The sequence below is a fragment of the Penicillium malachiteum genome, assembly GCF_028827825.1.
Source record: "Penicillium malachiteum strain IBT 17515 chromosome Unknown utg000005l:1.0-9002435.0:326005.0-9005861.0, whole genome shotgun sequence".
In the NCBI taxonomy this organism is placed as follows: Eukaryota; Fungi; Ascomycota; class Eurotiomycetes; order Eurotiales; family Aspergillaceae; genus Penicillium; species Penicillium malachiteum.
In genome coordinates this window covers 1556200-1582234 of record NW_026643099.1, presented here as the reverse complement: position 1 = coordinate 1582234, position 26035 = coordinate 1556200, and the positions used below count along the sequence as shown (strand labels likewise).

Here is a 26035-nt window from a genome sequence, read left to right as displayed (position 1 = left end):
GCAACTTATCTTTCCCCGGCGATCGAGTTTTTTCTCCAGCATAACAATCCCGATTACCGGGAATTACGATATCAATCATGGCCGACGATGGAATGCTCTTGAATTTTGCTATCGGGGATAGTGTCATCAAACCCGAGGCTAAATTCACAGGTGGTACATGGCGAGCTCGTCTGTCAGCGAAAAAGCGCTCGCAACACCGACCTACCGGTAACGAAGATCCAAGCCAGCGCAATGCCGATTCGAAGAACCCAAATATGATTCAGATCCCCGCGAACCGACCTGCTAAGCGACAAAGGACCGACGAATCTGGTCCATCTGGAAAGCCAAATCATCGGTCGCAACACCAAGGCCCACGCCGACACCCCGGCCAATTTGCCTCATCTTTATTCACCAGCAATCCGGAATCCAAGACTGTGGAGGAGCGTAAACCAGAGGAGCCAGCTGAAGATGCGAAGCCAACCAACGCTGCGCTTGTTGATGGGATCGACACATTTACCAGTCTGGGACTGTCAGCCAATCTGGCAGCGCATCTGTTGACCAAGTTGGAGTTGAAGGCCCCGACTGCGATTCAAAAAGCATCAATTTCACAGCTATTGAAGGAAGAGACCGATGCTTTTATTCAGGCTGAGACTGGATCAGGAAAGACCCTAGCTTATCTGCTCCCTCTCGTCCAACGTATTATGGCTCTCTCGAAAGCTGCTACTAAAGAGGAGGCCGTTCATCGTGATAGTGGTCTGTTTGCCATCATTCTAGCACCTACTCGCGAATTGTGCAAGCAGATCTCTGTTGTACTCGAAAACCTCCTTCGATGCGCCAATTGGCTCGTCGCGGGTACTGTTATTGGTGGAGAAAAGAAGAAGTCGGAGAAAGCTCGTCTGCGAAAAGGTCTCAACATTCTCGTTGCTACTCCAGGTCGTCTGGCAGATCATCTGGAGAACACACAAGTTTTGGAAGTCAGCAATGTTCGATGGCTAATTTTGGACGAGGGTGATCGATTGATGGATTTGGGTTTCGAGGAGGAATTACAGGGTATTGTTAAGAAACTTGACGCCAGACAACGGCCGAGTCGCATTCCTGGCATGCCCACTCGCAGGACAACAGTCTTATGTTCGGCTACCCTGAAGATGAATGTACAGCGGTTGGGAGAGATCAGTTTGAAAGATGCTGTGCATATTAAAGCAGATCCTGCCGATGAGGATGAAGAATCGCGTGGCGCCAACGATGAGGACGAGGCCTTCCGCGTTCCCGCTCAGTTAAAACAGTCTTACGCAGTTGTCCCCGCCAAGCTACGATTGGTCTCATTGACTGCCTACCTCAAGAGGACTTTCATTCGGAAGGGTTCTGTGATGAAGGCTATTGTCTTTGTGTCATGCGCCGACTCGGTTGATTTCCTTTTCGAAGTTTTCTCCCGACAATACGGCATGAGACGTAAGAAGTCTGATGATAATGATGACGACGAAAAGAAGGATGAAGATGAAGAAGAAAAGAAACCTGAGCGAGAGGCCCTCTCTCCCCATGGCACTATCGCCCCTGCCGAAGCATTTTCCACACCCGCAAATCCTGTCACCATTCACCGACTACACGGTTCTCTGCCACAACATGTTCGAACTGCTACCCTCAACTCTTTCTCCCGCAGCAAGGATGCCTCGGTAATGGTTTGTACTGATGTCGCCTCCCGTGGTTTGGATCTGCCCAACGTCGACCTTGTCATCGAGTACGACCCTGCTTTCAGCTCAGACGACCATACCCACCGTATCGGTCGTACCGCCCGTCTGGGCCGTGACGGCCGGGCCTGCATTTTCCTCCAGCCTGGTTGCGAAGAGGGCTACGTTGAGATTCTTAAGCGCGGCTACCGTGATGGAGGCAAAGCACTCACACGCACAGATGCAAATGAAATCCTCAGACGTGGCTTCGGTGCAACCCCTGGCTCGACCAGCAAGAACTGGGAGGAGAAGACTACCGACTGGCAAATGGATGTGGAGCGCTGGGCTCTGGATAACCCGGAGTATCTGGAGATGGCTCGTCGCGGATTCCAGTCGCACGTTCGCGCATATGCCACCCACATTGCTGCTGAGCGAAGCATGTTCGACATTAAGGAACTTCACCTGGGACATCTTGCCAAGAGTTTCGCTCTGCGCGATCGACCAGGCAAGATTAATGTTCCTGGTCTGCGCCAGGGCAAGGAGGATGCTAAGAAGGACTTCAAAGCGGCGCGTCACGGTGTCGCTGGAAATAAGAGAAAGGCGGATGATGATGCTTCTACTTCAAATACAACTGATGCGGCTCGCAAGATGCGTGCCAAGATGAGAGAGCAGATGTCTGGAGCCAGCGAGTTCAACTTGGCTTAATTGCTATATCATTATTGTACAAAAGCATTAGCATTGTTTTTTTTTCTCTCAGTAGATATCCCATAATGAAATTTTTCCATCTTTGGACCCTGCTGCCAACCAGTGCGTTTGTTTTATTTTCTGGTTTCTTTGCCTTTGAACAGCTGCTAATGAGTAGTCGGATGACTGGGCCAGTTGCTCTTCATCATTCCCCTGAGTTGTGTCGATTTCCTGATCTCCATGTCTTGAACACAATGACGAGAGACCGGCGACCTCCCCAAATGCGACAGAATAACATCCATCCTTATGCCACTTAAGCACTGCGACCTCCTTCATTGTCTTTCCTGAATAGACTCGCACTCTGCTGTCCCAACCAGCAGCTGCGAATATCTTCCCATCGTCACGTAATTTCAGCCCTTGCTGGCCAGAATGCTTTGTGTTAACCGTTTTCAACGGGGTTTCTTCCTTGTAATTCACAATGGGAACATCACCGATCGTTCCATGCCCGGGAATTGGATGTTTGATTATCAATGCATCGGCAGAGGAAGAAATAAAATAGTCAAGAGCGGAAGAAACGTCAATTGAAAGCACAGGTTGCGAGTGTGGGCGGCTGGCGTAAATCCTCTCCCATTTCCACGGCTTGGCGGCGATATTCGAAAGTTCAAAATCGGCCGCTGTGATGGGTCCTCTATGCACTGAAACCATTACATGGCCATCCTCGTATGCGGATGCCACATAGAGATCGCCAGATGCGACGAAGATATTGGCTGCCATGACCATTCCTGTTTTAACAGCGGGGTCTGATGGAATGGTACTGAGACGACGCTCGGATGGGAGATGGAAGATATCGACACCACCTGAGTCCAGCGCGTTTGGCACTGCAAAAAGAGTAGTCTTTGGTAAGTCTGTTTTATTTTGACTCTTTTCTGAGGTCGCCTCTGTGCCGTAGATAGTCGTCATAGAGAATGCACAGAAATTCAAGGCGTTCACTGGTAACGAATGAAGCAGCCATGGCTGAGCCCTTCGTTCTGCGGAGTCTGATTCTGTCACATCAACAGGGAGAGTTTTGTCGAGATGCTTCTCATCCTCAGGTCGAATCTTCCACACACAAAGTTTGTGATCACGGCCATGTCTAGTTTTCTGATTAGACAGATATTCCTCGTGGGGTCTCAATATATCAATCTCACGTGTATAGCTCCGTGACTCCCTTCTCATCTGTAAATCCCTTCACCTCAAGCACTGCTCCTTCGTGTGCTTTCCATACTATGATGGGGCGTTTGGTCACCAGGTCCCAGATAACAATCCATCCGTTCGCATCGCCTGAGACTAGTCGAAGATTCTGATGGAAAATATTCAAGGCGTGAACTGGGGCGCCATGGCCGCGAAGAATGTAGACTGGTGTAGCTGGCCCATTTTGGGCTTGATTTGATGAAGTGGCCATGACTTTTTGGTGTTGCGTAGTGGAAATTGTTGTTGCGGTTCGGCATCCCACATCAACATCACGCACCGCCTTGGAGGCATCCCAGCCGGCTTCCATAACTGCAGGTGACCACCATGTACAATATTTTTCAATATTGAACCTTTGCTCCAGTCAAAATGTCCAGATGTCTTCCCTGAAGGATAACTTAATTTTGCATTATACATAGCCCTGGAGAGCTTGGATTCAAGTTGTCAATGACGAAATTCTATTGATCTGATCTGGTAGTACTAGGTAGGTAGTACTAGTACTACCTACGCGGGAACCAAAATATACTACAACACTAGTGACTGCCAGTGACTAGCACCTACTATCTTCCAAGGTTTGATACTACGGATTCGCAATTGTTCAAATTCCAATTGAACTCAAAGGTTGAAGTTGAGATTAAATATTCTAACCTTGTAATTTCGTTGAGTGAGGCCTTGACCTTCAATTTGTTTGATAATTCAATGAGTCTGGCCGGTCAATTCACCATTTACTCCCATCCGAACAGCGATAGCCGTATATTCATCCAAATTCTCCTTGGGAAGACCCAGAATATCATTATGAAGTTGACTTGTCAATTCCGCTCCATCACCATTAGGAAAGAACATGCGACTGTAAAGCATTTTTGGGAACAGCGCATAGTTCCCCTGCTGAACTGCATCATGACCTTCATTCCAGCGCTCCTCAGCAGATTCTCTACTGATGGTCCAATCTTCATCAGTGGTACCAGTGACACGCTTAACACTGGCAAACATGTCATGCTGATTAACCTGAAAGCTGGAGATATAAACCGAGCCATTCGCAAACTGCGAGACGGTTGGAGATTTGTCAGTGGGATCATCGGGGAGATCCTTCAAGCTGAACAGACTGGCGATAGCTCGACCACACTGCGGCCAAGTGGTCGTTGTAATCCTCACATTGCCCTCATCAAATTGAGTAAAGGAGCGGTCTTTGAAATCAAATCCGTAGCGGCTAGTTCCTCCACCAAGACTGAACTCGTACCAGAAGCTACAGATGATGAAGATGGACGAAGTGTGCTCGAAGTTCTTGAATTGAGCGCGTAGTTTCTCGCGGACAGGGGACAGGGAAACGCCATCACACAGTGCGGCGTTTTCACTGTCGATTCCGAACCAGTTGGGAAGAACATAGGACACGCCTGCTCTGGCAGCTGCATTAATGAGCTTGCTGATAGTGTCGGGTGGAGCCCTCAGTGACATGGTGATGATCAGTGCTTGCTGGCCACGAAGGACCTCCACCAGAGTAGAATCATCATCACTGTGATAGTCCACACGGACAACCTTGAGGCCTTCTGGCAGTTTGATTGTACTCTCAGGGCGAGTGATAGCCGTCACGACATGCTTTCCTGTCTTGAGTAAGGGATCGATGAGGTATTTCCCGACTTGTCCGCCAGCCTATTGTGAAAAGAGATGTTATAACAGGGCAAGAAGGGATAGGTTAGATCACTTACCCCGACGAAGGCAATTCTCTCAATGCGGTTGGTGAAGCCCTGGGGCTGGTCTTTGGCATAAGCGCGAGCCATGTTTTGTCTGATATTTCAATCTTTGATCTGGAACTTGGATTGAATGGATGAAAGGACTCATGCTATGGGTAATTGCACCGTATTTATAATGATTTTTCGATCATAAGAGTGAGGTATCCTCTACTACATTCTGCTGACCTCAAGTAATGAAATGGATATATCGGGGTTCAACCCGGGGATTAGGAATCATTAAGTCCGGGCACAAGTATAGCCTCGATCCTCTGAACTTGCACCATCGCCAGCCTCACACTTACCTCACAACGGGTGATCTAATCACTCAGATATCAATTCATATTGGAGAATAATTCAAATATTCATAAGCATTCAAGATTTTAAAGGGGTTGATCCAGCTTGATTTTTCTCCGGTTTTAAGTTGTTAGTATCTCCGAGTCAAGACATCTGGATAATTACGCGTTCACGCTTTGGGCTCGAAAAAATGATTGAAAAATAAATCAAAATGATTCAACGATTTCAAGGGAAACCCATGCATTGTAAGGCAATCCATTGTCGAAGAATGTTGGCAATGGGATTTTAGTCATGAGAATTGACCTACCTAGTCGCCATAGTGGACAGCCCCCGGGGCTCCAAAACATCATACTACACACTCCAACATCTATTTTGGAACAACTTGAAAAGTTTCAGCATCATCATTTATTACCAACAACTAGTAGCCATATAGAAAACACCAACATAAACAAAAATTAAATTACATAGTCTCCTCTTGCGCCACACCCTCAAATGTGGGCAACCATGAAGTGCGGTTCTTGCAGTAAATCTCCTTTCTGGGAACCCACTCTTCCCCACTAGGCAAGTCAAGAGTCCCCGCGCTGACAATAGCCCCAAAAGCTTCAACTCCATTCACAACACGAGTGATAGAGATATAAGATCCACAATTCGAACAGAATGATCGATGCAGAAGATTTCCAGAATCGGTGTTCTGGTCTTTGTAGATTTTCAGCTGATCTTGTCCGGATAAAAAGGCAATTTGCTAGTTATAGATGCGTGTTAGCGAAACATTCAATTAATCGTTCATCATCATCATCCAGACACCGTAACGTAGAGGCGTACGGAGTGTTTATAGAAACCACCAGCTCCAAAAAGAGAACCGGAGAATTTGCGACAGTTTGGACAATGGCAGATGGCATCCAATAGAGCTGATCCGGTAAGCTCATAACGAACCTGGCCACAAAGGCAGCTACCAGGAGTTTTCTTTTCGGCAGACATAGTGGAATAGAATAGTAGTCTGTGATGATATGAGCAAGTCAGAGCATATGGAATTTAGAAATTTGATAAGTTGTGATTAAGACCAAGAGATTCCTGACAGGGGTTTAAATAGTATTTACAGGTAGTCCACGGCCCCGGGGGTCTTGGGAGTCTAAGAGGCACGTCATGTGACAATTGGCAAGTCTTCTGCAGTTTGAAATTAATAAATCTCCAAATGGGCCGCGGATATTGTTTCTTTCAAGAGACACGGGTCCATTCAAACATGCAGAATCTTGATTCTACGCTATGTTTGGTGGGGCGAAAATGGGTCCGGAACTAAGCTTCAGGAAATGAGATGCGTGAGACATTTATTTAAACCGCTTCTCGGAATAATGTGCGATAAATGTGGCCTCAAGTTGCATTCAGATATCCTCTTCTAGCATCCACTGAGACGTGGGTCAAGGTCCCGTGTACGTATTGGGGGCCGGGGGCCGAAGGACTTCTTCCAGATGTCTAAAGAAAGTTTGATCCCGTTCCTTCGTACCCCATTCCCATTAAGGTAATCCAAAAAAATATGGGGACAGTAAGCTTGAAGGTTAAAAAAAATTGGTGATAATTGACGGGAATCATTGATTGGTTCATTCTGGGTCATGAATGGTAGCGTGCAGCGTGGAATCTAATTCTGTTTAGACTTGGTGGGGTATATAAAAAACAACAAATAAACCACATTCTAAAGTCCCGCAAAATTCAAACAAGATAGGAGTCGTAAGAGTAATGTTCAAGAATTTGGTGATGATGGGGCGGGACGTAATAGCCCTGGTATGGGTTATTTTCCATTGAGAAGTCGCCAGAATTCAAGAGGGGATTTGTGATGCTAGCAGCAAAACCAGATTCTCCACCAATTGCGAGTGCTGGGTCAAGCTCGAAAAATTCACTATGCATCTGTGTCGGGTTCACCGTCTGTACGTGGTGCGTCCAATTCCAAAGGCGTTTCAACCGTTCTTTGATTGGCCCGGCATGCCAAGGTGATTCTTTTGTTAGATTATCCAATATATGCAAGACCTCTTCCTGCGCTTCTTGGATTTCCAAGGATTCTGCAGCAACAGATAAACAGTGAAGTGCAATATTTGAGACACTTCGATCTTTGAGGTTTGCAGCAAGACCGCACACGTCATATGCATGTGATTGTTGCACTTTCTTCATCTCGAGATGCGCAGTTGCCATTGGGTGAGCCTTAGCTAGAGCGATACGAGTTGTGTGATAAAAGAACTGAGAGATAATGGCCGATCGTTTGATAAGACTGTATCTCATGTTAGAACAGAATACGAGATTTGCAAATGACACATTGACTTACCAAATTTTCGGAAAACGCGAATGTGATTCAGCTTGCCAAGGTTGAATATAGCCAAGAGGTCTCATCGATCGGGGTATGGAACTAGCCCATTGTTCACACCAAGCATTATAATGATTCCATTCTTGCACCGCTTCATTCAGTCGAGCGCTTTTAGATGGCGAGTCAACCGATGAGTAGAGGTTTTGCATGGCGACTCGGAAATTTGCAACCTTTGCGCAGATGTATATGATGCGGTGTAGCCAATGATCATCTCCTTTCCACAACGGCTGGACCTGGTCCATGTGCATATCGATACCCCATGTATCAGGATTCCAAGACAATGACCAACCATGTTCTAGACATTGGAGTAGCTCCATACTGACACTTAACCAGAAACATGCTCCTCCCAAATGAGGGGTTTTGGCAGACCAGCCACATTCCCGAATCAAGGCTCTTGATCCTGCCACATGTTTCATGTTTGGCTGCGGTGACATAGATTCATAGATACTAAGCACTAAAGCGGCCGTGGCACATAAGACCGAATCGCGGTTAGGATCTTGAATAATATGCAAGAGGTCCTGGGTGGCGGCGTCATAATACTGATGCGCCTTCTCTCGCCCATAGTTGGGATCAACAAGGGAGATATGCCGCGCACCGCAAGCCAGGAATGCTTTCAGCAACAGAGGTTCATCAATTGAATGTAAGGGTAAAATTTGTGTAAACTAGAGACCGTCAATGAAAGTCACTAAATGCCCAAAGTTGAATAGACTTACATGTCTTGATACGTCCATTGAGTCCATCCAAGGTCCCACTTCATCCACAAAGGATTGGAGAAGAAATATTTGATCTGGGTCAGTTAGTGAAGCTGGACTATATTGCTTCAATGCCAACTTGTGAGCAAAATTCGATGTGCCTTGCGGGAGTAATTCATCCCCTGGCACAAGATGTCCATCATGCCATGTATCAGTCTCACCCAGGAAATCATTCGCTACAGAATGCGAAATCTCAAGACCAACAGGGTCAAATGAATGAGCAACTGACTGGAAAAGTCTCGCCAACTGATCAGAGCCAATGAGATTCAGCGCTTCATGTTGGATCTGTCGTCTTTCCTGGATCGGACTATCAGGCTGTGGGGGCGGGTATCTCTCAAAGCCCCCAACATACTCCGATGCTATAAAACGCGAGTCATCGCGAAACGTCAACTTTGTACCCTGTGGACGTGCGATAATATGTGGAGGGGCAACTGTCTGTATATCAATGAAGTTTAACCGAACTCCCCGGCGGCAGATTCTGTCTGATTTCCGACAATTCAGACACCTTCCCAACGCCTCGTCACATTTCAAGTGTCGTTCTCGACAAGTAAGGCAGCCTGTGCGGGTCCGTTTTGCTTTCGTTTCCGCGATTTCGGAGGACTTTTTTCGGTTTGCGCTCGAGGGGCGGGGTGAATCCTTCTGGCTTTTTGGTGTCGACGCCTTCGAATCATCTTTCGGTGATTGAGACTTTGACTGGGCGCGAGTTGTGATATTCATTATAGATCCTTATCGGGGTACACCTGTACCCTGGTAATTCGATTCTCTTGCTTTATCTCAGTCTCCAGCGCGGACTGGGGCTTCAAGTTGCCCAGGCAAGATAATGTTTCCAGGTACACCAAATCTCCTCGCTGTGATTACTCGAATGGCCATGTTCACCGCCGGTTTTTGAACTATAGGAACAAAACTATGACGACACTGAGGCAGGTGACCAAGAGCCTCCGATCGTTTATCGCCGGGCCGACAAAGAGCGGGCAAATGTAGGAGGGGTAGGAAGTCGAGAATCTGGGTAACATGAGTCAGTCGTTTTCTGAAGGGAGGACAGATGTCAGCAGAGTGAAGAAATACCCTCTTGGGTCTCGTTTCAAGGTAAGAATGCCAATTCCACGAAGTTGGCACAGGAATTGTAAAGTCCAAATGTTGGAAAATGTTGCGGAGAGAACGCGGAGTCCTCCAGCAAAAAAAAGTGGGCCCGTTTCACTGAAAGACAAAGGCTGGACTACGGAGTACTGTTATTATTACTGAAATGAGTTGATATATCATTTATAGATCGTGAAATATTGAACGGGTGTCTAACCCTCGAATCGGGTCACTGAAACTACTACTGATAGTCGTTAGTGCACCTGAAATGGAATGGGCAAAATGTATAAGATGCCACAGAAAGTTCTAGTATATCCCATACTGTGTGAAAAGTATTATTGAAGAGATCAACATTGAATGTAGAGATTGCGGGTCTAGAAAAAATGCGCTCAATATCACATTCCTATTGGTTAAGATCTCTTATCTCTACCACTTGCATTGTTCCTCTCATCAAGGCGCTTAGTGGTAAATGCTCCCCACGAGGCGTCAAGATGGATCATCATACCCACCACCCCACCAGAGTCCAGACTGCCCCAGTTCCCCCTGGACTAGTAACTTATCCTGTTCAAGAAGGCCATCCCAATATACTCTCTTTCAAATTTCGGAGGAAGAATATGAGTCAGATATTCCGGCCAGTCAGGCATCGGTCTAAAATATCGAAACGCCCTAGTGTATTCCCAATATTCCGGATACCAACCCGCATCTTCCCAGTCCAGAATAGCTGCAATACGGCCTCCTTCAACAAGAAATTTCTCCGGCGCAATATCGGAATGAGTGAAAACGATTTCATGATTCTCCGAAAGTGCATGTCTGGCATAGTGTCGTAATAGATCTGGCGCCTGTCTTATAATGCGCCCCAAGAGAGATTCGTTGAACTGCTGCTCGGTATCAAATGGTCCACCTTCCACAGCAACAGCTCTTCCAGTTACTGTTTTGCCGGGGTTGACAGCGCCGATGTAGTCGCCTTTCAAGTCGCGAAGTTGGTTTATGTAGGAATGGAGCTCCTTGGCAATAGAGAGCTTCTGATCGGGATCCAATGTCTCCCACGCTTCGTCGAGACGCTTACCGGACATGTAGTCCATTGTGATAGCTACCACTTGGCCATCCTCCCAGCGGACATCGTACACATTGGGTACAGGGATCGTGGTGTTTTCGGCAATGAAACGTAGTGTTTGCGCTTCGTGCGAGCGGAGTTTTCCTGACTTCACAACAAGGTTTTCGCCGACTCCAGTGACTGTGCGATCGAATAGTTGATGCAATATCTTTTCGTCTTTGTTGATAATCTCATCTATGTTTGAGAGTTGATGAAGACGGGAAGCTGAGTATGAGTTGGCAGCAGAGTTAAAGAGCGAATATGCCAAGTAAACTCATTGTTTCGACTGATTTGATCCACGGCTCTATTATTGTATTGACAGGGGCTCTTGGGAGAGGAACTCGAGATGATCAATGAGAGACCTTTGGTGGGGAAATGAAGGTCGGTGGGACAACTACATCCTGGTCCCTGGAGGTCAGGTGACTAATATTGTTTCATTTGAAAGTAATTTGTGAAGTATTTACATAGTCAATTCTAAACTTGAAGATCAATGTAGTCATTGACCAAGGGGCAGATGGCTCATAAATCGGAGACGGGCATGATAAGCTTTATAGGAAACAAAAAGCAACAGATGCGACCGCTATGAAAAGAGAGAAACATAAGACCAAAGAATCATATGCCGTTACGCCTTATACTTTCCAAGGTTAGCATTATGCTTTACGTCCCAAACGGGGTAATCGAAGTCGAGAGTGCATAATAAGCATGATAGCACCCCAGACAGCCGCTGAAAGAAAGGTGATGCGAAGGGCCATGGCATATGATCGGATAACTAGACGGTTATTAGCGGTGATCCTAAAGTGAAAGACGAAAAGCTGAGACATGGAAACAAACCTTGCTGTTGATGTAACGGGTCTAGGTCACCGATGGAAGGGATAGACTTGCGCACGAGATGGATAATATACTCCTTGCTTTCCCCAGTAACCTGACGTCCGAGCTCATATATGAGAACATTCTGGAAAATCCAGCTACTAACTGAAACACCCAGCACGGAACCTAAGTTGCGGAACAATCCCAAAGTCGTGGTAGCTACTGCCTGGTCGGCCTGCTCACTAGTAGCAAGAATCGAGACCATCAAACTCGGAAATGCGAATCCTTGACCGAAGCTGCTGAAAGAAACACAAATCGTGGCAAGCGAGTCAGGAGTCCTAAGGCCCATAGAACCGGCTAAAAATCCGCCGATCAACATAAAAAAGCCACCGATGAGGATAGTTGGCTTAAAGCGTCGAGACCAGGTAACCAAAAATCCAGTAGCAAGGCTTGAGATTGTCACAGCAATTGACGCACCGACGAGCCGGAACCCAGACTCCGTTGGCGTCGCTAGCTTGACTGCCTGGAAGTATAATGGGGCATTGAACATCATAGTATTGACAGACATAGATCCGAAGAAGTTACCGAAAATAATGCTTCTGCGAGGTTCGTTCGACAAAAGCTCTATCGGAAGAACTGCACGGGGCACATTTCGCTCATACCGGACGAGGATAATAGACAGAACCACGGCTGCGACTAAAGAGCAGGTGACAAGAGGGTGTGTCCAAGCGAGGACATTGCCACCCAGGTTCAGGCCCATGATCAGGGCAGTGACTGCCAAAACCAGGAAGAAAGAGCCGGTCAAGTCAATGCTGCGAATAACCTGCAACATAGTCTTGCGCTCGGCGTCTGTCTGCTTCACGCCGAGATTCGCTGGGATTGTACACAAAGCCGTGATGAAGTAAATAAAGATGAAAGGTAATTGGATCAAAAAGGCATTCCGCCAGCCAATCTTGTCACACAAAAATCCACCAAAAGCTAGTCCCAGGCAACTACCCGTTCCCAAGCAGAGGTTAAGATATGACTGATAAACGCTTCGATACTCGATATGCACAAGATCGCTCGAAAGAATTTGGCCCATGGAAAAGACACCACCCGCTCCAAGGCCACAGAATGCTCGAGCGGCGATAAAGCTTCCCATACTTCGGGCGAGACCGCACCATGCAGTCGTGATAAAAAACATGGCGATCGAGAAAAGATAGACTGGCTTGCGGCCAAAGGTGTCTGATGTGCGACCAAAGAGGGGCATGAATGCCGTGGATGTAAGCAGGAAAGCCGTCGATAACCATGAAGCTGCATTGGCAGCGTTGAAATAGGATGTGATAACCGGATGACTCGAAGCCATTAACGTGGAATCGAAGAAACCAATCACATATCCAAGCATTGAACCAACAAAGATCATCCAGAATCGAGTTGGGGAGACGCCGATGAAGCGCGCAGCATATGAGTTATCTTCATCTTCCCGATTGCCAGCGCCTCTTTTCGCGGAACTAACAGAAGCGGTTCTCTCCAAGGTCGGCTCAACATCCAGTACCTGGGACGTAGACTGGACGCGACCTAGGACAGGAAAATCCATATCTTCAATTACCTCCTCACTGGAGGAACTATTCTCAGCATCATAGGTATGATGGGTTGTGCTGTGATATTGCGTGCTTTGATAGCTGGACTGTTCCCGCAGAAGCGGGGTGGCTTCGGAAGAGTAACCTTCCTTGTTACTCATGATGAACCGGAAGAACAGGTCAAATCAGTATAACAGAAAATCCTGGCATAAGGACAGGCTAGGAGGAAAAATTAAAAGGATTGACAGATGGCGAAATCTGCGGCTAAAATTGGCAAAAGGAAAAACAATACTGGTGGAGGCAGCCCTGTAGTGGGGGGAGCTGAAAGAGATCAAGTTCACTAGCCTAGATGTTGACCGTCGGCTGGAGTTGCACAAAAAGCCTCAACCTGTCGACCACTCTTAGACATGCATGTATATTGAACTTTGCAGTACTGAAGATCTTACCAAAGTTCAGTGGCAAAGTGACAAGATTGGCGGAGATGAGATAAGGCCCGATCGGCACCGAGATTCCGAGCGTAAGGAGTGATAGATCCTCGCTTTTCCAACTCCCTGGTTCCACAGCTATGTATTGAATCCCTGCAGACATTCCTCATGTACAAATAAGCGAGAATGTCCCCCGTTGGGATAGAAATCCCTGGTTGTTTCCCCCTGTTCGATGACCTATACGCCACAGTACCCGTCTCTTTGATAAGCGGGAAACACCGAAATCCATCCATGCTTACCGGGGTTATCAAGTGATTAACCGATTATTTTGCATAGGCAGCAGATGCCAAAGAACATTGCCAAGGCGTTGAGCCTATCTAGAGTAGCTAGACCTCAAAGAGGCACTTCATCTGTCCAAGTGAGATGAAATCGACAAAAACTCATATCCACAATGTGGAGAACATTGATGCCGTGTCTCATACAAGGTCAACTAGAAAATTGTAGGGAGTATATGAGGGGGATTGATTTGACAAGGCAGGAAGAATGATTTCAATGGGCAGTAAATAGGTGAGGCCATTGGAATCGATCAGTTGTGGTCTCTTCCTTGAGATAACAAAATCAAGTGGTTTATGCCGGAACTTGAAGCTCGGGCCCAATGGTGGCTTGATACCTAGACATTGAGGTCTGTATCGGGCAATAAATGGTGGGTCGCGCCCGGGCCAAGTGATGAAGGGTTCACTGGGGATAAATCTGACAAATAGATGCGTATTATGAGGATGTGGCTGGCTGCTGGTTCAATCAATAGTATTGTGAGAAGCCGGTAGTCTGTGCCTAGGTATCTGAGGCGTTAATTAGTAATATGTACTCCGTACACTTCCTTCGAAACAGGAGTGCAGAAATAAAAACGCTTGCGCTCTTGATCACTTTGCTGACTTGCTCCTTGTGATGGGCAATGCAAGAAATAGGTATGTTTGGTACATTCTTAGGTGATAAGGTCGCGACTATAAAATCGTGATTCATCTGGTTGACTCACTCGTTCTCGTCGTGGCTGTCAGTATAGGATATTGTGAAAGAGAATCAGGTATCAGACTGTTAGTACAGGAATGGAACGATGCTTCTGAGGGTCCAACTAGAGGAATCAACATGAATATCAAGTGAGCTTGGTCAAAAGCTAGCCACATAAGCATTCAGTCTCAAGGGTATTCACGATCCACCAAGGTAGGATATTGAGCAAGAGGATGAAATACGATGGAAAGCTCGAAGTGAAGCATGAACTTTGGATGAGAAGTGAGAGATGTGCTATGAGAGGGTTAAGGTGATAGCCCTGAGTATTTCCAATGTTACAACCGTGACGGCAATCGCCTAAGCCCCGTCAAACTACTACGAGTGGCATTAGAAACTGCCATCCATCAACTAAATATCAGAGAAGGTCAAGCTGTTTTACCCATCTTGCACTATTAGGGCAGGAAACGATGAATAATAGGAGCTGTGGCTAGGAACAACTCAAACTTTGAACGATTCGCCAGCACTTGAAGGATAAAATTGAAATGCTACGTAATATTTAATACACTATTGAGCCACAAACTAAGCTCAGCGAAAAGATCAATCAGAAAATATCGAGCAACGGAGCTCAGGTATCACATTAAAGCAAAGTGTAGCTATCTCAGCTAGACCAGCTAAATTTCTAGATTCGAGTTAGAAAGCTTCAAGTTCCTATTGACTCGCCGAAAATGCATGTCGTGATCCATTGAGAGGTGCACCAGGCACCGCCCATCATGCGAGTAATCAAAAACGCCTCCCCAGCCAACTGCGTTGACTAACCCATGTAGCAATGCACGGATGATAAAAAAGCTCCCTGTGCCAGATGCTCCACGCTAACGCCGTCACAATGCAAGTTGATCGCTGCAAACAAAGATAGGAATCTAAGAGGGGACAGAAAACGACCATTAGAGACTGTCCAGGTGGTCGGACATATCACTGATTCAGTGATGCGCGGGACGAGACTTGGAAAGACGACCGCTTCGACGAGGTCCTTTCCAGGAATTTATCTCTGATTCCTTGGAGTCGGTCTCAGAAGCAGTTTCCTCAGTCTGTTCCTTCGCAGCCTGACTAGCTTTTTCAGCGTCTGCTTTCATCTATTGAATAATATAGTCAGGAAACTGGAACTAGGTAATCAAGGTAAATTTACATTTTGAAACTTACTCGGAGATTAAGTGAGACGACTTCATTTTGGTCGTCACAGAATGAGATACCCACGCCCAGCGTGAGATTGGAAACAAGACGCTTCTTAGGTCGCCCTCGTCGTGTTGCAGGTCGGGGATCTTCTGAGTCATCACTGTCATCGGCTGAACGCTTACTTCCCGTGCTAAATGGGGACGATGAGCGTGACGCCTGGAGACGCGGTTTCAGGCTGGGAGCAGCGGATTTCTTCTCAATGTCGTTTTTGTCTCCAAGAAGAGCTGAAAATGCTCGGTCGATGTCACCTCGACACTTTTGGAGCATGTCAACGATGGTTTCTCGATCATATCGACCGCCGAGCCCATCTTGAATGGATTGGATGTCCCAAGGTGGGAAAACATCAAGAGCAAGAGCAGAGTCCTTAGAACTGGGGGAGTGGACGGAAGTAGGTTGGGTGTCGGATGAAGAAATAGAGGTAGAGGAGGGTGATGTGGAGAGATTGTGAAGGGGTAGGGCATCGTGATCATTAGAGAGGGGGAAATTCATGTCGGAGGGTGACTTTTCAGCTTCGGTTGTATCTAACGAACTTTTTACTTTCACCTCTTCGGCATTCCACTTCGGTGGGGAATTTTGAGGCTCCAGGCATACGGACTTGGCTAGTAGTCCCGTGTGGCAACCATTCACGGCGCGTACTGAGGAATAGTGTTTGAAGTCCTAATAATGGTCAATAAGAGCTCAGTAAGCAGGCAAGTGAGCATTCTAGAACTCACATGGAACGCCACATGAATGACATCACGGGGATCATCGGGCATGGCGTGGACGTCTCGGAAGACTTGGACTCCGTCCATGGTGTAAACGTTGATGTCCACCTTGAATACTTGGCAGAACGCCTGTAAATGCTCTGAACTACCCCATTCTCCATTTTTCCGAGTTAATGCCACCATTTCCTCGAACCGACGCGCCTTATCTTCATCAGACGGAGCCGATACATCGGCGGAACGCGTAGCATATGCGGAGGCGGCGGCTCGTTTTGGGCGGCGACGTTCACCACCTTGAGCAACTACAAACTGCATGAAATACAATTTATTGTTGGCCATGTGGGTCGCGAGGATGTGGCGAATGTCACTCGCATGGTCGAAGGTTCCATGCAATTGGTCCGAAAGGGAATAGTAGAGGCAATTGCCTGTGTTTGACGCGTCAGAAACAAGTCACTTGAAACGTCTGAAGCTTTCAAACGGCGGATCAGAGCTTCCCCATGAGTGAATAAGGTGTAATCTTACCGTCGCCTTCGGTTGGCAGAGCGAATAGCCCGCGTTCTTCTAGGCAGGGCATCTCTAAGCTCTTGTCCATGGGTTTGGGTTTAGCCATGGTGGGTGAAGCTTCTCGCTGGTCCAGCAGAGAGAAGGAGGAGGAAGGAGTAGCATTGAGGTGAAGAGGAATTTGATCTAATGAGGTGGACTCCGGGGTAGTGTTGGGGGGTTGAAGTATGGGCACGATTCTGCCACCGTGAGTGAATAGGGACATCTTGGATAGAAGTGCCCTGCTCGGGTCAAGGCCAGCATTTATTGTATAATTTTCTTTTTTTTGGTTTTGTCGGAATAATACAATTCAATCCGGTCATGAATAGTATAAGAATTGAGACAGAAGTAAAAGAAAAAAGAGAAGAAAAAAAATAAGAAAATAGACAAAAAGAGCTACTTTTTAACCCGCAGAGTAACTAAATGAGCCCTGCGGGTGCATGAGTAGGAAAAAGGAATTCAAAGGCCCAAACTTGACTACCGAGACCGAGTCGGGGGCGGTGAAACCCACTTTATCGATTGATTGGATCACACGTGAGCTACTATGACATCGCTGACCCTTAGTCTTAGTATCCATCCATATTACAATAAGTTTTATTCACTTGATATTGATCAGATCTCTTACCTAGATATTTCAATTGCTATCTCATCTCATCTTTGAAAAATGAGGGCAATCAAATTGAGAACTTGAAATCAAATCTGAGATGTGATCCATTCACTTAGAAGGGACGCGGTGGAGCCCAGCACGATGAAAAACGGGTCTTTACGGAGAAAGCCTCGCCGGTTCCAAACAAATGTTGTCGTCAGAATTTAACGTTGAAAAAATGAACAATAGGTAAGGTTCTATTTTCATATAATATGATCAGGCTTGGTCAGTGACATATAAATGATACTTCATAGTTCATCATAGGGTTCAAATTTAACGAATCTTACCCTTCATAAACGGTCTCCAACACTTGAACCTCCGCACTTTCAAGGGTGCGGAGGCGTATTCGAGGTTTTGTTTATGTGGTGTATTGTTACAGTCTCCACCTTTAAAAGCTTTTAGCGCGTTCAGGTTTTCCCCTATGGCTATTCGTCATTTGAGCACACCGCCTCTTCCGCCGCCACTCAAACAAGCAAACTCGGGGAGTGTATTAACCCCAACGATACAACGATAAATTACGATAAATTACAACCCCATTTCTCTTATCATACCAAAATGGATGATCAAAAGTTCGATAACGGAGATTGAATTGGAGACCGTTTGTACTCCTCACCCCCGCCTTTATCAACAGTCCCTTGAGTCATACTTCACATATAATCACTGGAAATTAGTTAAAGCATATTCCTACCCCTGAACATCCATCATATTTTCCTTAATTATCCTCAGAATCCATAATTTATCATCGGAATGTCAAACAATATCGTCATTCTGGGGTAAGAATCCCTAACCTCCCGAGGCAAGGAGTCTCAATATGTGTCATGATAAAAACTAAACATCTGCCAGGGCGGGAGTCTCCGGTTTGACAACGGCCTACCTATTGTCACAGGACCCATCAAACAATGTCACCGTTCTTGCAAAGCATATGCCTGGTGACTATGACATTGAATATGCATCTCCATGGGCTGGTGCCAATTACATGCCGTAATTACACCTATATCCAATTCCACTCAGAATCGACGCTGATTTCGTTGCAGTGTTGGCGAGCCAGGCAGTAAGCATCAAGCCTGGGAAAAAGCGACCTGGCCAGCGCTGAAAGAGGTGTGCGAGAAATACCCCGAGGCAGGCATGCATTTCCAAGGTATGATTCAGTCATTGTACAATTTTCACCCGTGGAAAGCTAATGACTTACCGCAATTGCAGATACTCTCATATTCAACCGAAAGAAAGATCAGGATTCTGCCACTGGGCAATGGTTCAAGGCCTTGGTGCAGCCTAACCCATGGTATAAAGACGTGGTCCCTGATGTATGTTTGACTTCTCCATAGTCCCTAGCTCACCGATATGCTGAAGCATGCTGATCGCGAAATTTACAGTTTGAGACTCTTCCCGAGAGTCAATTGGAGCCAGGTATTGATAACGGTCAAAAGTTTACATCTGTCTGCATCAATACAGCGATTTATCTACCCTGGCTTGTTGGTCAATGCGTGAAGAACGGCGCCGTTTTCAAGAGAGCCGTATGCAAGCATATTACTGAGGCAGCTAGTGCTCACCACTCTGGCAAAAAGACCGATGTGGTCATCAATTGTACTGGTCTTTCTTCCAAGACTCTAGGCGGAGTTCTCGACAATAAGATGTACCCGGCTAGAGGCCAGATTGTGGTGGTTCGAAATGACCCTGGCCTCATGTCTTCAACTTCTGGAACAGATGATGGCGAGGATGAGATATTCTATACTATGACTCGTGCCGCAGGTAAGAGTAGATGAGTCTTGCGTATAAACAGTGATCGCTAACAGAATCTAGGCGGTGGCACTATTATTGGAGGTTGTTATCAAAAGCACAACTGGGATCCATTGCCTGATCCAAACCTGGCTAATCGCATTATGACTCGGGCTATCGCGATCTGCCCGCAACTTGTCAAGGAGGGAGAAGGAATCGAGGGACTTAGTATTATTCGGCATGGAGTGGGTCTGCGACCTCTACGAGAGGGTGGTACTCGAATTGAGAAGGATCAGGTCGATGGTGTGAACATTGTTCACAACTATGGACACGGAGGTTTCGGCTACCAAGCTTCATTTGGTTGTTCGGAACATGTAGTGACATTGGTCAAGGAGGTGCTGCAGAGCAAGACCCGAGCCAAGCTCTGATATCATAATTCATACTAGTGAGAACGATGTCTATGCATTTTGATCTCTGTAACCTTTGATCATTCAAAACATCCAATCCTCGGCCACTTAGAACCTTGGTCACCATTGCAGGCCAATGCTCACCTGTATAATTCCTATTCGTTTTCCACTTCTTATCTTTATAGGCCTCCCTTCTTTGGAAGATACGATCGAATTTCACTCTAGTAGAAGGGTGCATAGAAGTTGAATCGACCGTTTGGATCATACTTGGCCTTCAATGAGCGCAGGCGCTCCAGACGCCAAGACTCATAGCCATACCAAGCCTCAGGAGCCTCGTTGCCGAATGCATAGTTGACATAGGAAAACATCTCATCCTGCCCACTGCCACGGAAGACAATTTGGCGCAAATTTTCTCCGAATGTCACACCTTGAGCGTCACGCTCCTTGTCTGTTGGTTGGTAGATGATCAATGGCGCTACCAAAAGATTACCTTCACGGTGGGGGAAAGCTGTAGATTCATCTTCAATGCTTTGAACACCCTGGAGGGAGTAGCCTTCAAACAAGAACAGTGAGTTGTTGAAAGCAGGGAATTTTTGGGTGAAGTTGGAAAATGTGTCAAATGCGAGACGCTGAGTGGTGGGATTGTAGCTTTGTAAATCGACAGGGAAACGAGCGTTAACCAGGCCAGCCTTCTGACATGGGAGCGAGTCCTCGGCATTGCTAGTCCACATAGGGAGATCTTTGTATGTTCCTTTGTCGCCCATGCTCATCACAGGGCCGAGTCTGTCAAATGGCGCGGCATACTCCTCTTCGATAGCTTCAACTCCCTGGCGAAGAATAAAGAAGGCAATAAGGGGCTGTAGTGGTTAGCGCAAAGAATTACTAGTATAGATGGTTTTTCAAGGAGCTCACATGATTCGGGTCGACGGTAGGATAGTTAAAGAAAAAAGAGTAGTTGATCAGGCCAACAGGTTGCTTGCCTCCCTTGAGAAAGTATCTGTTAATCGCATCATAAAGCTCTTCAACCTTATCATGTGTGAAGAAGTAGCTCTTGTAAGACCATAACCCGTCATCTGGAACATCATAGATCTTGGAAGTGACTGATGTAACAATACCGAAGTTATGGCCAGCGCCTTTGACGGCCCACCATAATTCTGAGTCATCATCAACAGTGATCTTCGAGCCGTTGGCAAGCACCATGTCCAATGATACAAACTGATCCGCAATCAGGCCATGCCATCCCTGCAAAAACCCATGGCCTCCACCAAGGCCGGGTCCGAGTAGACTTGTACATTCGCATCCGCCGGTCACTATTTTGAAATCGTTCAGCTGATCCGTAACATCTGGGAAGAAAAAGTGGCCATGCTGATATACTGCAGCAGCCCACAGCGCATCTGTGACGTGTTTCGATTTGACACCTCCGCCAAATGTAGCCGTCTGGCCGTCTTGAGAAATGAACACCGAGTTCAACTGATTGAGCCAGATTTGAATGCCATTTTCAACAGTGCTAAGCGTCTCAATAGCGCCGTGGCCTCCATTATATGCCAGAAATGGCAGGTTGTTTTCATTTGCATATTTCACCTGATAAGGAAAATCAGATCAGTTTAATTTCTCTCGTGTATCGATTGATTAATTTCGTACTGTTTGCTGCAACGTCATCTTCAGTGGCCACTTCAACAACAATGCTGATATTAGGGGCATCCAATGCAGACCACCGTGTAGTGGCAATGTCGAATTTGCTTGACCCTGGAACCCAGATATTGGTACCCGAAGAGAGATGTACACCAAGGTCAGTCGCAATGTCTCCGCGGTTGCATAGACTATGAATAAAGCCAGGTGCGTATTGGGGCGAGAGATTATTGCAGACACTTTGCATCAAAGATGCGGCGGCTACTACGAAGAATTCCATGAGAGAGATTTGGACCAGGTTAATTGCTTTTTACTTCTCTCTGGTCAGCACATAGCGCAAGGAGGAAGAGATATTAAAGGAACAGACAGTTCACGCGAACTATTTACTAAAGAAAGCTGTCTAAAACGAATATTGTAATGATAAACCGAAATACATTTAACTTACTGGAAGCAATCACAATTCACCAGATCGCTGAGAGCGGGGTTTCGTTCGGGTGTTAGCCTTAAATCCGAAATTGCGAAGAGCTATGCACCCGGTCAATTGTGTTCAGGTGAAGAGACCGATTGATGTTTCAAGTGAAGGGGGTTTTATCTCACATTTAACCAAGTTTTCGGTTTGACTTATGACGCGTAAATCCCCACTTGCTGTACTTTTTTCAATTGCGACAATTTGTAGCCCACTGTGATCTGCATTCTGTTGTAGATGGCCCCCATCTTCAATAATCCTTAACCCCGGGGCCTTCATGGTTCAGTGAAAATCACTTTTCTCTCATAGTTTACTGCAAGCATCACGCCAAATTGAATCCCCACTGCCTGCGTTTTGGCCCCGAAGATTTCGATCAGCAAATGCATAGTAAGCAGCATTCACTATGTAATGAGGAGAAAGGAACCTTATGCGTTATAATTTGAACAGCGAGATTGGTTATGGCATGCTACTTGTGTTGGGTCATAGAGTAACAAGATTATTCTATTCGGTGGCTGCCAGTGCATGTAGATACGGTGGCAGGCTAAGAGAGTTGCTCACTTGCACGGTTGACTCTGTCAATATCGCCTTGGAATCCAGAGAATTCAGATAATACTTGGATTTAGTTTCAAACAATCACTTATATTCTGATCTGAGTCTTGTTAGTCTAAAAAAATCAGACTGAAGTCAAATTCAGAATAAATGTGTTTGTTCAAGCAGGTTGAACCCCGGTCGATGAGTGAGCAGGTCAGCAAGCTCCCTCAGCGCGGATATTCGGCTACTTACAATCATCGATGAGATTGTTAGTTGTTCGAAGAGTGTTATGCACGGCGAGATTTCAGGCGCACTTATCAGTGCGAGTGGTGGCAGTCGTTATGCAAAGGTGACGTCAAATGATTTTGGATTGCCACAGTATATGGATCTCTCAAAACTTCATGATGAAATTTGAATATCTCAACTATTTTTGATTCCAATTTCAAAATTTGGGATGTGTCGTCGCCTTTTATCTACCAATCTTACTCCTACATAAGATGGTTTCATCTGATGAGGCCCATGACGGGTATTATGAAGACGATATTTCGTCTTCTAGTATTCATTCTGTGACTACTGAGTATGGCCAGCGACCATTGACTGGGACCTTATTTGATAAACAGGATCATTTGGATGCTGCTCCTGATACGGTACTTGCAATGGTGCTAGATGTGATGGTCAAGTCACGACCAATTTCCCATGATCTGAGTCGCAGAGCTCTGGCTCATCTGATTGAAGAGGGGTACCATCATATTGATATACTCTCTAGCACAACATGGGAGGAACGCACGAATGTGTTAAGAGAAGGAGGGTATAACCGATACCGAGAACAATGCGCAACCAATCTTGGTACCCTGGCGAACATGGTGTCCAAGGGTTATGGTATGTATTTACATCATCTATCTGGGTATTAAAAGTCTGTCAATCAAACTAATATGGACCATTACAGATGGCGACCTCAACAATTTACTTCATGCTGCACACGGCGATCGAGAAAAAGTCCGGGAATTGATGAAGGAGATCAAAGGTGTTGGAGATCTGGGAGTGGAACTGTTTTTCAACGACGTGCAGAGTATCTGGCCATCAATAGCACCATTTCTGGATTCACGCAGCTTGAAGACGGCCGATGAGATTGGAATAGGCAGAGATTTAGATGCTATCTATGGCGCTCTGGGGCGAGAACCTGAGGATATGACTCGGCTGGCAAACGGCTTATCAAAAGTACGCCTTGAGAAGAAACAAGTTTAATAGAGATACACTCATCTGGTAGCCTGTTTCAGGAATCTTGGTATCTGACTCGAGATGCCACACAGTTAAACGTCGCACGGAGCACATGTGCGTCATTGATGGAGCCGGTAGCTCGAATCTTCAAATCTCACACTGTTGCCTATTTTGAGGCTCTTTGTATTCTGTTGATGTTTTCTGCATCATGACTGCAGATAATAAACTTGGAGCCTGGTTATAATCCGTAGCTTAAGGTCATCCATGGATGATAGTCATGAAAGAAGCTGCCTGGCGGCATATCATCCATGGATCTGAACTCGCGTCGATCATATCCTAATCTGATAATCTCTCGCTCAGCCACTCACGTGACCAATCTAAACCGTGCTGATTCAGCGGCTCAGGCTTGGCAAGACCCGCTGCTTGCGACAGCGCAGCTACTGGGTCAGTTCACGCCTCTTCCATCACGCCCCTGTTCTACCCCCATTCCAACTTAAAGTCTAGTCTTGGCTTCTGTCACTTCTTCCAACTCATTATCTTGTGCTACTGCTCCGTTTGATTCATATCAGGTACGATATCGACCGCTCAAGACTTCTCGGTCCTCCACCGGGTCCGTCTGTGCCCCAACCCCAACAAAGATGAACTCTCGGTGGATGAAAGCAGACTAACGAACTACTAGTGAATCACAAAACGCTTAGCTCTCTATCTACCTTGTCTATCTTGTTATTGCCGGCAGATTCACCACGAAACACCGATATCTATTCCGATAATCCGAATCTTGAACACAATCAAAATGGACTTCTCCAATATCTTGTATGTTTGCTTTTCAGGCTCACACTTGGAATCACTGGAATCTTTCGATTGCGAGTGGGATCAAGCAACAAAGTCATGGCATTTATACTAATAATCGGTGTAGTCGTCTCGTTAACATCGCGGTGGGTGTGGTCATGGTGCTGGGTGGTATCAGCCAGTTCTTCCCAGCCAGCATGAGCTCCGTCATTGTCGGTGCATACGTGATTATCTTCGGTCTGGGTGAGTTTGAACAATTACCTTTAAGCTCGAGCTTGAGATGAGTTTGAGTGACAAGTACTGATGAAAGCGATATAGTTGTTGCCGGTCTGGAGTTCCTGCCTAACATTCCCGACTACGCCTACCGTTACGCCTCTTTCCTCTTCTCCTTCCTGGGCCGTGGTGTCTGTAAGTCAATACCTTGTTACCTCACCGATAGTGCGCTTGCTAATCATCTCTTGCACAGTCTACATCTTCGTCGGCTCTATCCTCCTCCACGACCTCGTGCTGCGCGAGATTGCCGGTTCCATCGTTGGTATCACCGGTGTCGCGTACCTCGTCCTCGAGTTCATCCCCTCCATCGAGCCTCCCTCCAACATGCGCGAGGCTGACCAGGGTTGGGGTGCTGAGCAGGTCTAAGCCTGTTCACCTGGTCCCGCAACAAGCATGGTAGTGTCATTTTTATTTCGTAAAGTGACGGTATGAATGATGGGGAGGTATAGAACTGCTCTGTCATTCATGGATAGTGCATGGTTGTCAGCGTTGATTTCACGCAATGCGTTATATGATGGATGAATGGTGCCACGGCAATACAGATATTTCAAGTTCGCCTGGTCCTTGAAGAATGACCTGTGGAACAATCGAGTTGCTGTGGAGAAGAGGCTTGAGTTTACGTTTTGGATTTCCCTTTTCCCTTTTCCCTTTTCCCTTTTCTTTTTCTTTTTTCTTTTTTTCTTCTGACTCCGTTTCGTCCACCTTTGATACCTATGGATGTGGTTCCATTTGGGGAGAAACTGTATTATAGTTGAGTCGCTGTGGCTAGATGATGGCGACATTCTTGAATGACCAAGTAAATTTCAAGCTCATTTGGTATATATGCCTATAAATATGGAATTTATGCGGGGTTAAGCTCGAATATTATATCAATCAAATTCTTATTCACGGACGTCGGAGCCATATGTAGTAGTAGGCACTAGCAGATCGCGGGTAGTAGGTATGAGATATGACAACCTCATTTCAAATATTCCGATTTTCAAGTTGTAGACTATGTAGATTGAAACATATGAGTCCTTGCACGTTCAAATTGAGAGAAAGTCATCTGTATTTTTCTCTTTCAAGGTTAAAGGCCCTGGAATCTCTTTATGATCGTTCGCCTGGGTTTGTGATTTCAAGAGCTTGAAACCTGAGATATGATCTCAGTATGGAGTAGTATGGGGTGGACTTCTCAAGGTCTATACATAGTAGGCAAGGGTCAAGTATGATTGGCCCGTCACTTGAGTGATCCATGTGAATTGAGCCT

The 26035-nt window shown here is 46.3% G+C and overlaps 12 protein-coding genes across 12 annotated transcripts; 4 read left to right on the top strand and 8 right to left on the bottom strand.

The window, feature by feature from the left end:
- Nucleotides 1–77: 77 nt before the first annotated feature.
- Nucleotides 78–2348, top strand: dbp7 (putative ATP-dependent RNA helicase; the record flags this gene model as incomplete). Its single annotated transcript, XM_057094057.1, has 1 exon — nt 78–2348. One exon carries the CDS (start codon nt 78–80, stop codon nt 2346–2348), a length of 2271 nt encoding a protein of 756 aa, XP_056940028.1.
- Nucleotides 2349–2396: 48 nt separating this feature from the next.
- On the bottom strand, nt 2397–3864 carry N7483_010629 (WD40 repeat domain-containing protein; the record flags this gene model as incomplete). The annotated part of the gene is made up of 2 exons (XM_057094056.1): nt 2397–3459; nt 3515–3864. The coding sequence occupies 2 exons, from the start codon at nt 3862–3864 to the stop codon at nt 2397–2399; spliced, it is 1413 nt and encodes a 470-aa protein (XP_056940027.1).
- A 386-nt stretch (nt 3865–4250) lies between these two features.
- N7483_010628 (aromatic alcohol reductase) lies at nt 4251–5329 on the bottom strand (the record flags this gene model as incomplete). Its single annotated transcript, XM_057094055.1, has 2 exons — nt 4251–5201; nt 5258–5329. The coding sequence occupies 2 exons, from the start codon at nt 5327–5329 to the stop codon at nt 4251–4253; spliced, it is 1023 nt and encodes a 340-aa protein (XP_056940026.1).
- A 706-nt stretch (nt 5330–6035) lies between these two features.
- N7483_010627 (GFA family protein) lies at nt 6036–6553 on the bottom strand (the record flags this gene model as incomplete). The annotated part of the gene is made up of 2 exons (XM_057094054.1): nt 6036–6317; nt 6398–6553. 2 exons carry the CDS (start codon nt 6551–6553, stop codon nt 6036–6038), a joined length of 438 nt encoding a protein of 145 aa, XP_056940025.1.
- Nucleotides 6554–7279: 726 nt separating this feature from the next.
- On the bottom strand, nt 7280–9394 carry N7483_010626 (Zn(II)2Cys6 transcription factor; the record flags this gene model as incomplete). The annotated part of the gene is made up of 3 exons (XM_057094053.1): nt 7280–7832; nt 7887–8587; nt 8639–9394. 3 exons carry the CDS (start codon nt 9392–9394, stop codon nt 7280–7282), a joined length of 2010 nt encoding a protein of 669 aa, XP_056940024.1.
- A 908-nt stretch (nt 9395–10302) lies between these two features.
- On the bottom strand, nt 10303–11125 carry N7483_010625 (aminoglycoside phosphotransferase family protein; the record flags this gene model as incomplete). The annotated part of the gene is made up of 2 exons (XM_057094052.1): nt 10303–11072; nt 11122–11125. 2 exons carry the CDS (start codon nt 11123–11125, stop codon nt 10303–10305), a joined length of 774 nt encoding a protein of 257 aa, XP_056940023.1.
- A 372-nt stretch (nt 11126–11497) lies between these two features.
- On the bottom strand, nt 11498–13374 carry N7483_010624 (putative MFS multidrug transporter; the record flags this gene model as incomplete). Its single annotated transcript, XM_057094051.1, has 2 exons — nt 11498–11616; nt 11679–13374. The coding sequence occupies 2 exons, from the start codon at nt 13372–13374 to the stop codon at nt 11498–11500; spliced, it is 1815 nt and encodes a 604-aa protein (XP_056940022.1).
- Nucleotides 13375–15620: 2246 nt separating this feature from the next.
- N7483_010623 (uncharacterized protein) lies at nt 15621–17340 on the bottom strand (the record flags this gene model as incomplete). Its single annotated transcript, XM_057094050.1, has 4 exons — nt 15621–15773; nt 15841–16530; nt 16587–16999; nt 17097–17340. The coding sequence occupies 4 exons, from the start codon at nt 17338–17340 to the stop codon at nt 15621–15623; spliced, it is 1500 nt and encodes a 499-aa protein (XP_056940021.1).
- Nucleotides 17341–18507: 1167 nt separating this feature from the next.
- N7483_010622 (FAD-dependent oxidoreductase) lies at nt 18508–19904 on the top strand (the record flags this gene model as incomplete). The annotated part of the gene is made up of 6 exons (XM_057094049.1): nt 18508–18533; nt 18604–18741; nt 18795–18898; nt 18961–19064; nt 19134–19509; nt 19561–19904. The coding sequence occupies 6 exons, from the start codon at nt 18508–18510 to the stop codon at nt 19902–19904; spliced, it is 1092 nt and encodes a 363-aa protein (XP_056940020.1).
- A 200-nt stretch (nt 19905–20104) lies between these two features.
- N7483_010621 (FAD-binding oxidoreductase) lies at nt 20105–21792 on the bottom strand (the record flags this gene model as incomplete). The annotated part of the gene is made up of 3 exons (XM_057094048.1): nt 20105–20740; nt 20796–21464; nt 21538–21792. The coding sequence occupies 3 exons, from the start codon at nt 21790–21792 to the stop codon at nt 20105–20107; spliced, it is 1560 nt and encodes a 519-aa protein (XP_056940019.1).
- Nucleotides 21793–23006: 1214 nt separating this feature from the next.
- Nucleotides 23007–23754, top strand: N7483_010620 (uncharacterized protein; the record flags this gene model as incomplete). The annotated part of the gene is made up of 2 exons (XM_057094047.1): nt 23007–23388; nt 23456–23754. 2 exons carry the CDS (start codon nt 23007–23009, stop codon nt 23752–23754), a joined length of 681 nt encoding a protein of 226 aa, XP_056940018.1.
- A 766-nt stretch (nt 23755–24520) lies between these two features.
- Nucleotides 24521–25155, top strand: N7483_010619 (TVP15 family protein; the record flags this gene model as incomplete). The annotated part of the gene is made up of 4 exons (XM_057094046.1): nt 24521–24540; nt 24644–24759; nt 24835–24924; nt 24983–25155. 4 exons carry the CDS (start codon nt 24521–24523, stop codon nt 25153–25155), a joined length of 399 nt encoding a protein of 132 aa, XP_056940017.1.
- Between the last annotated feature and the right edge of the window lie 880 nt (nt 25156–26035).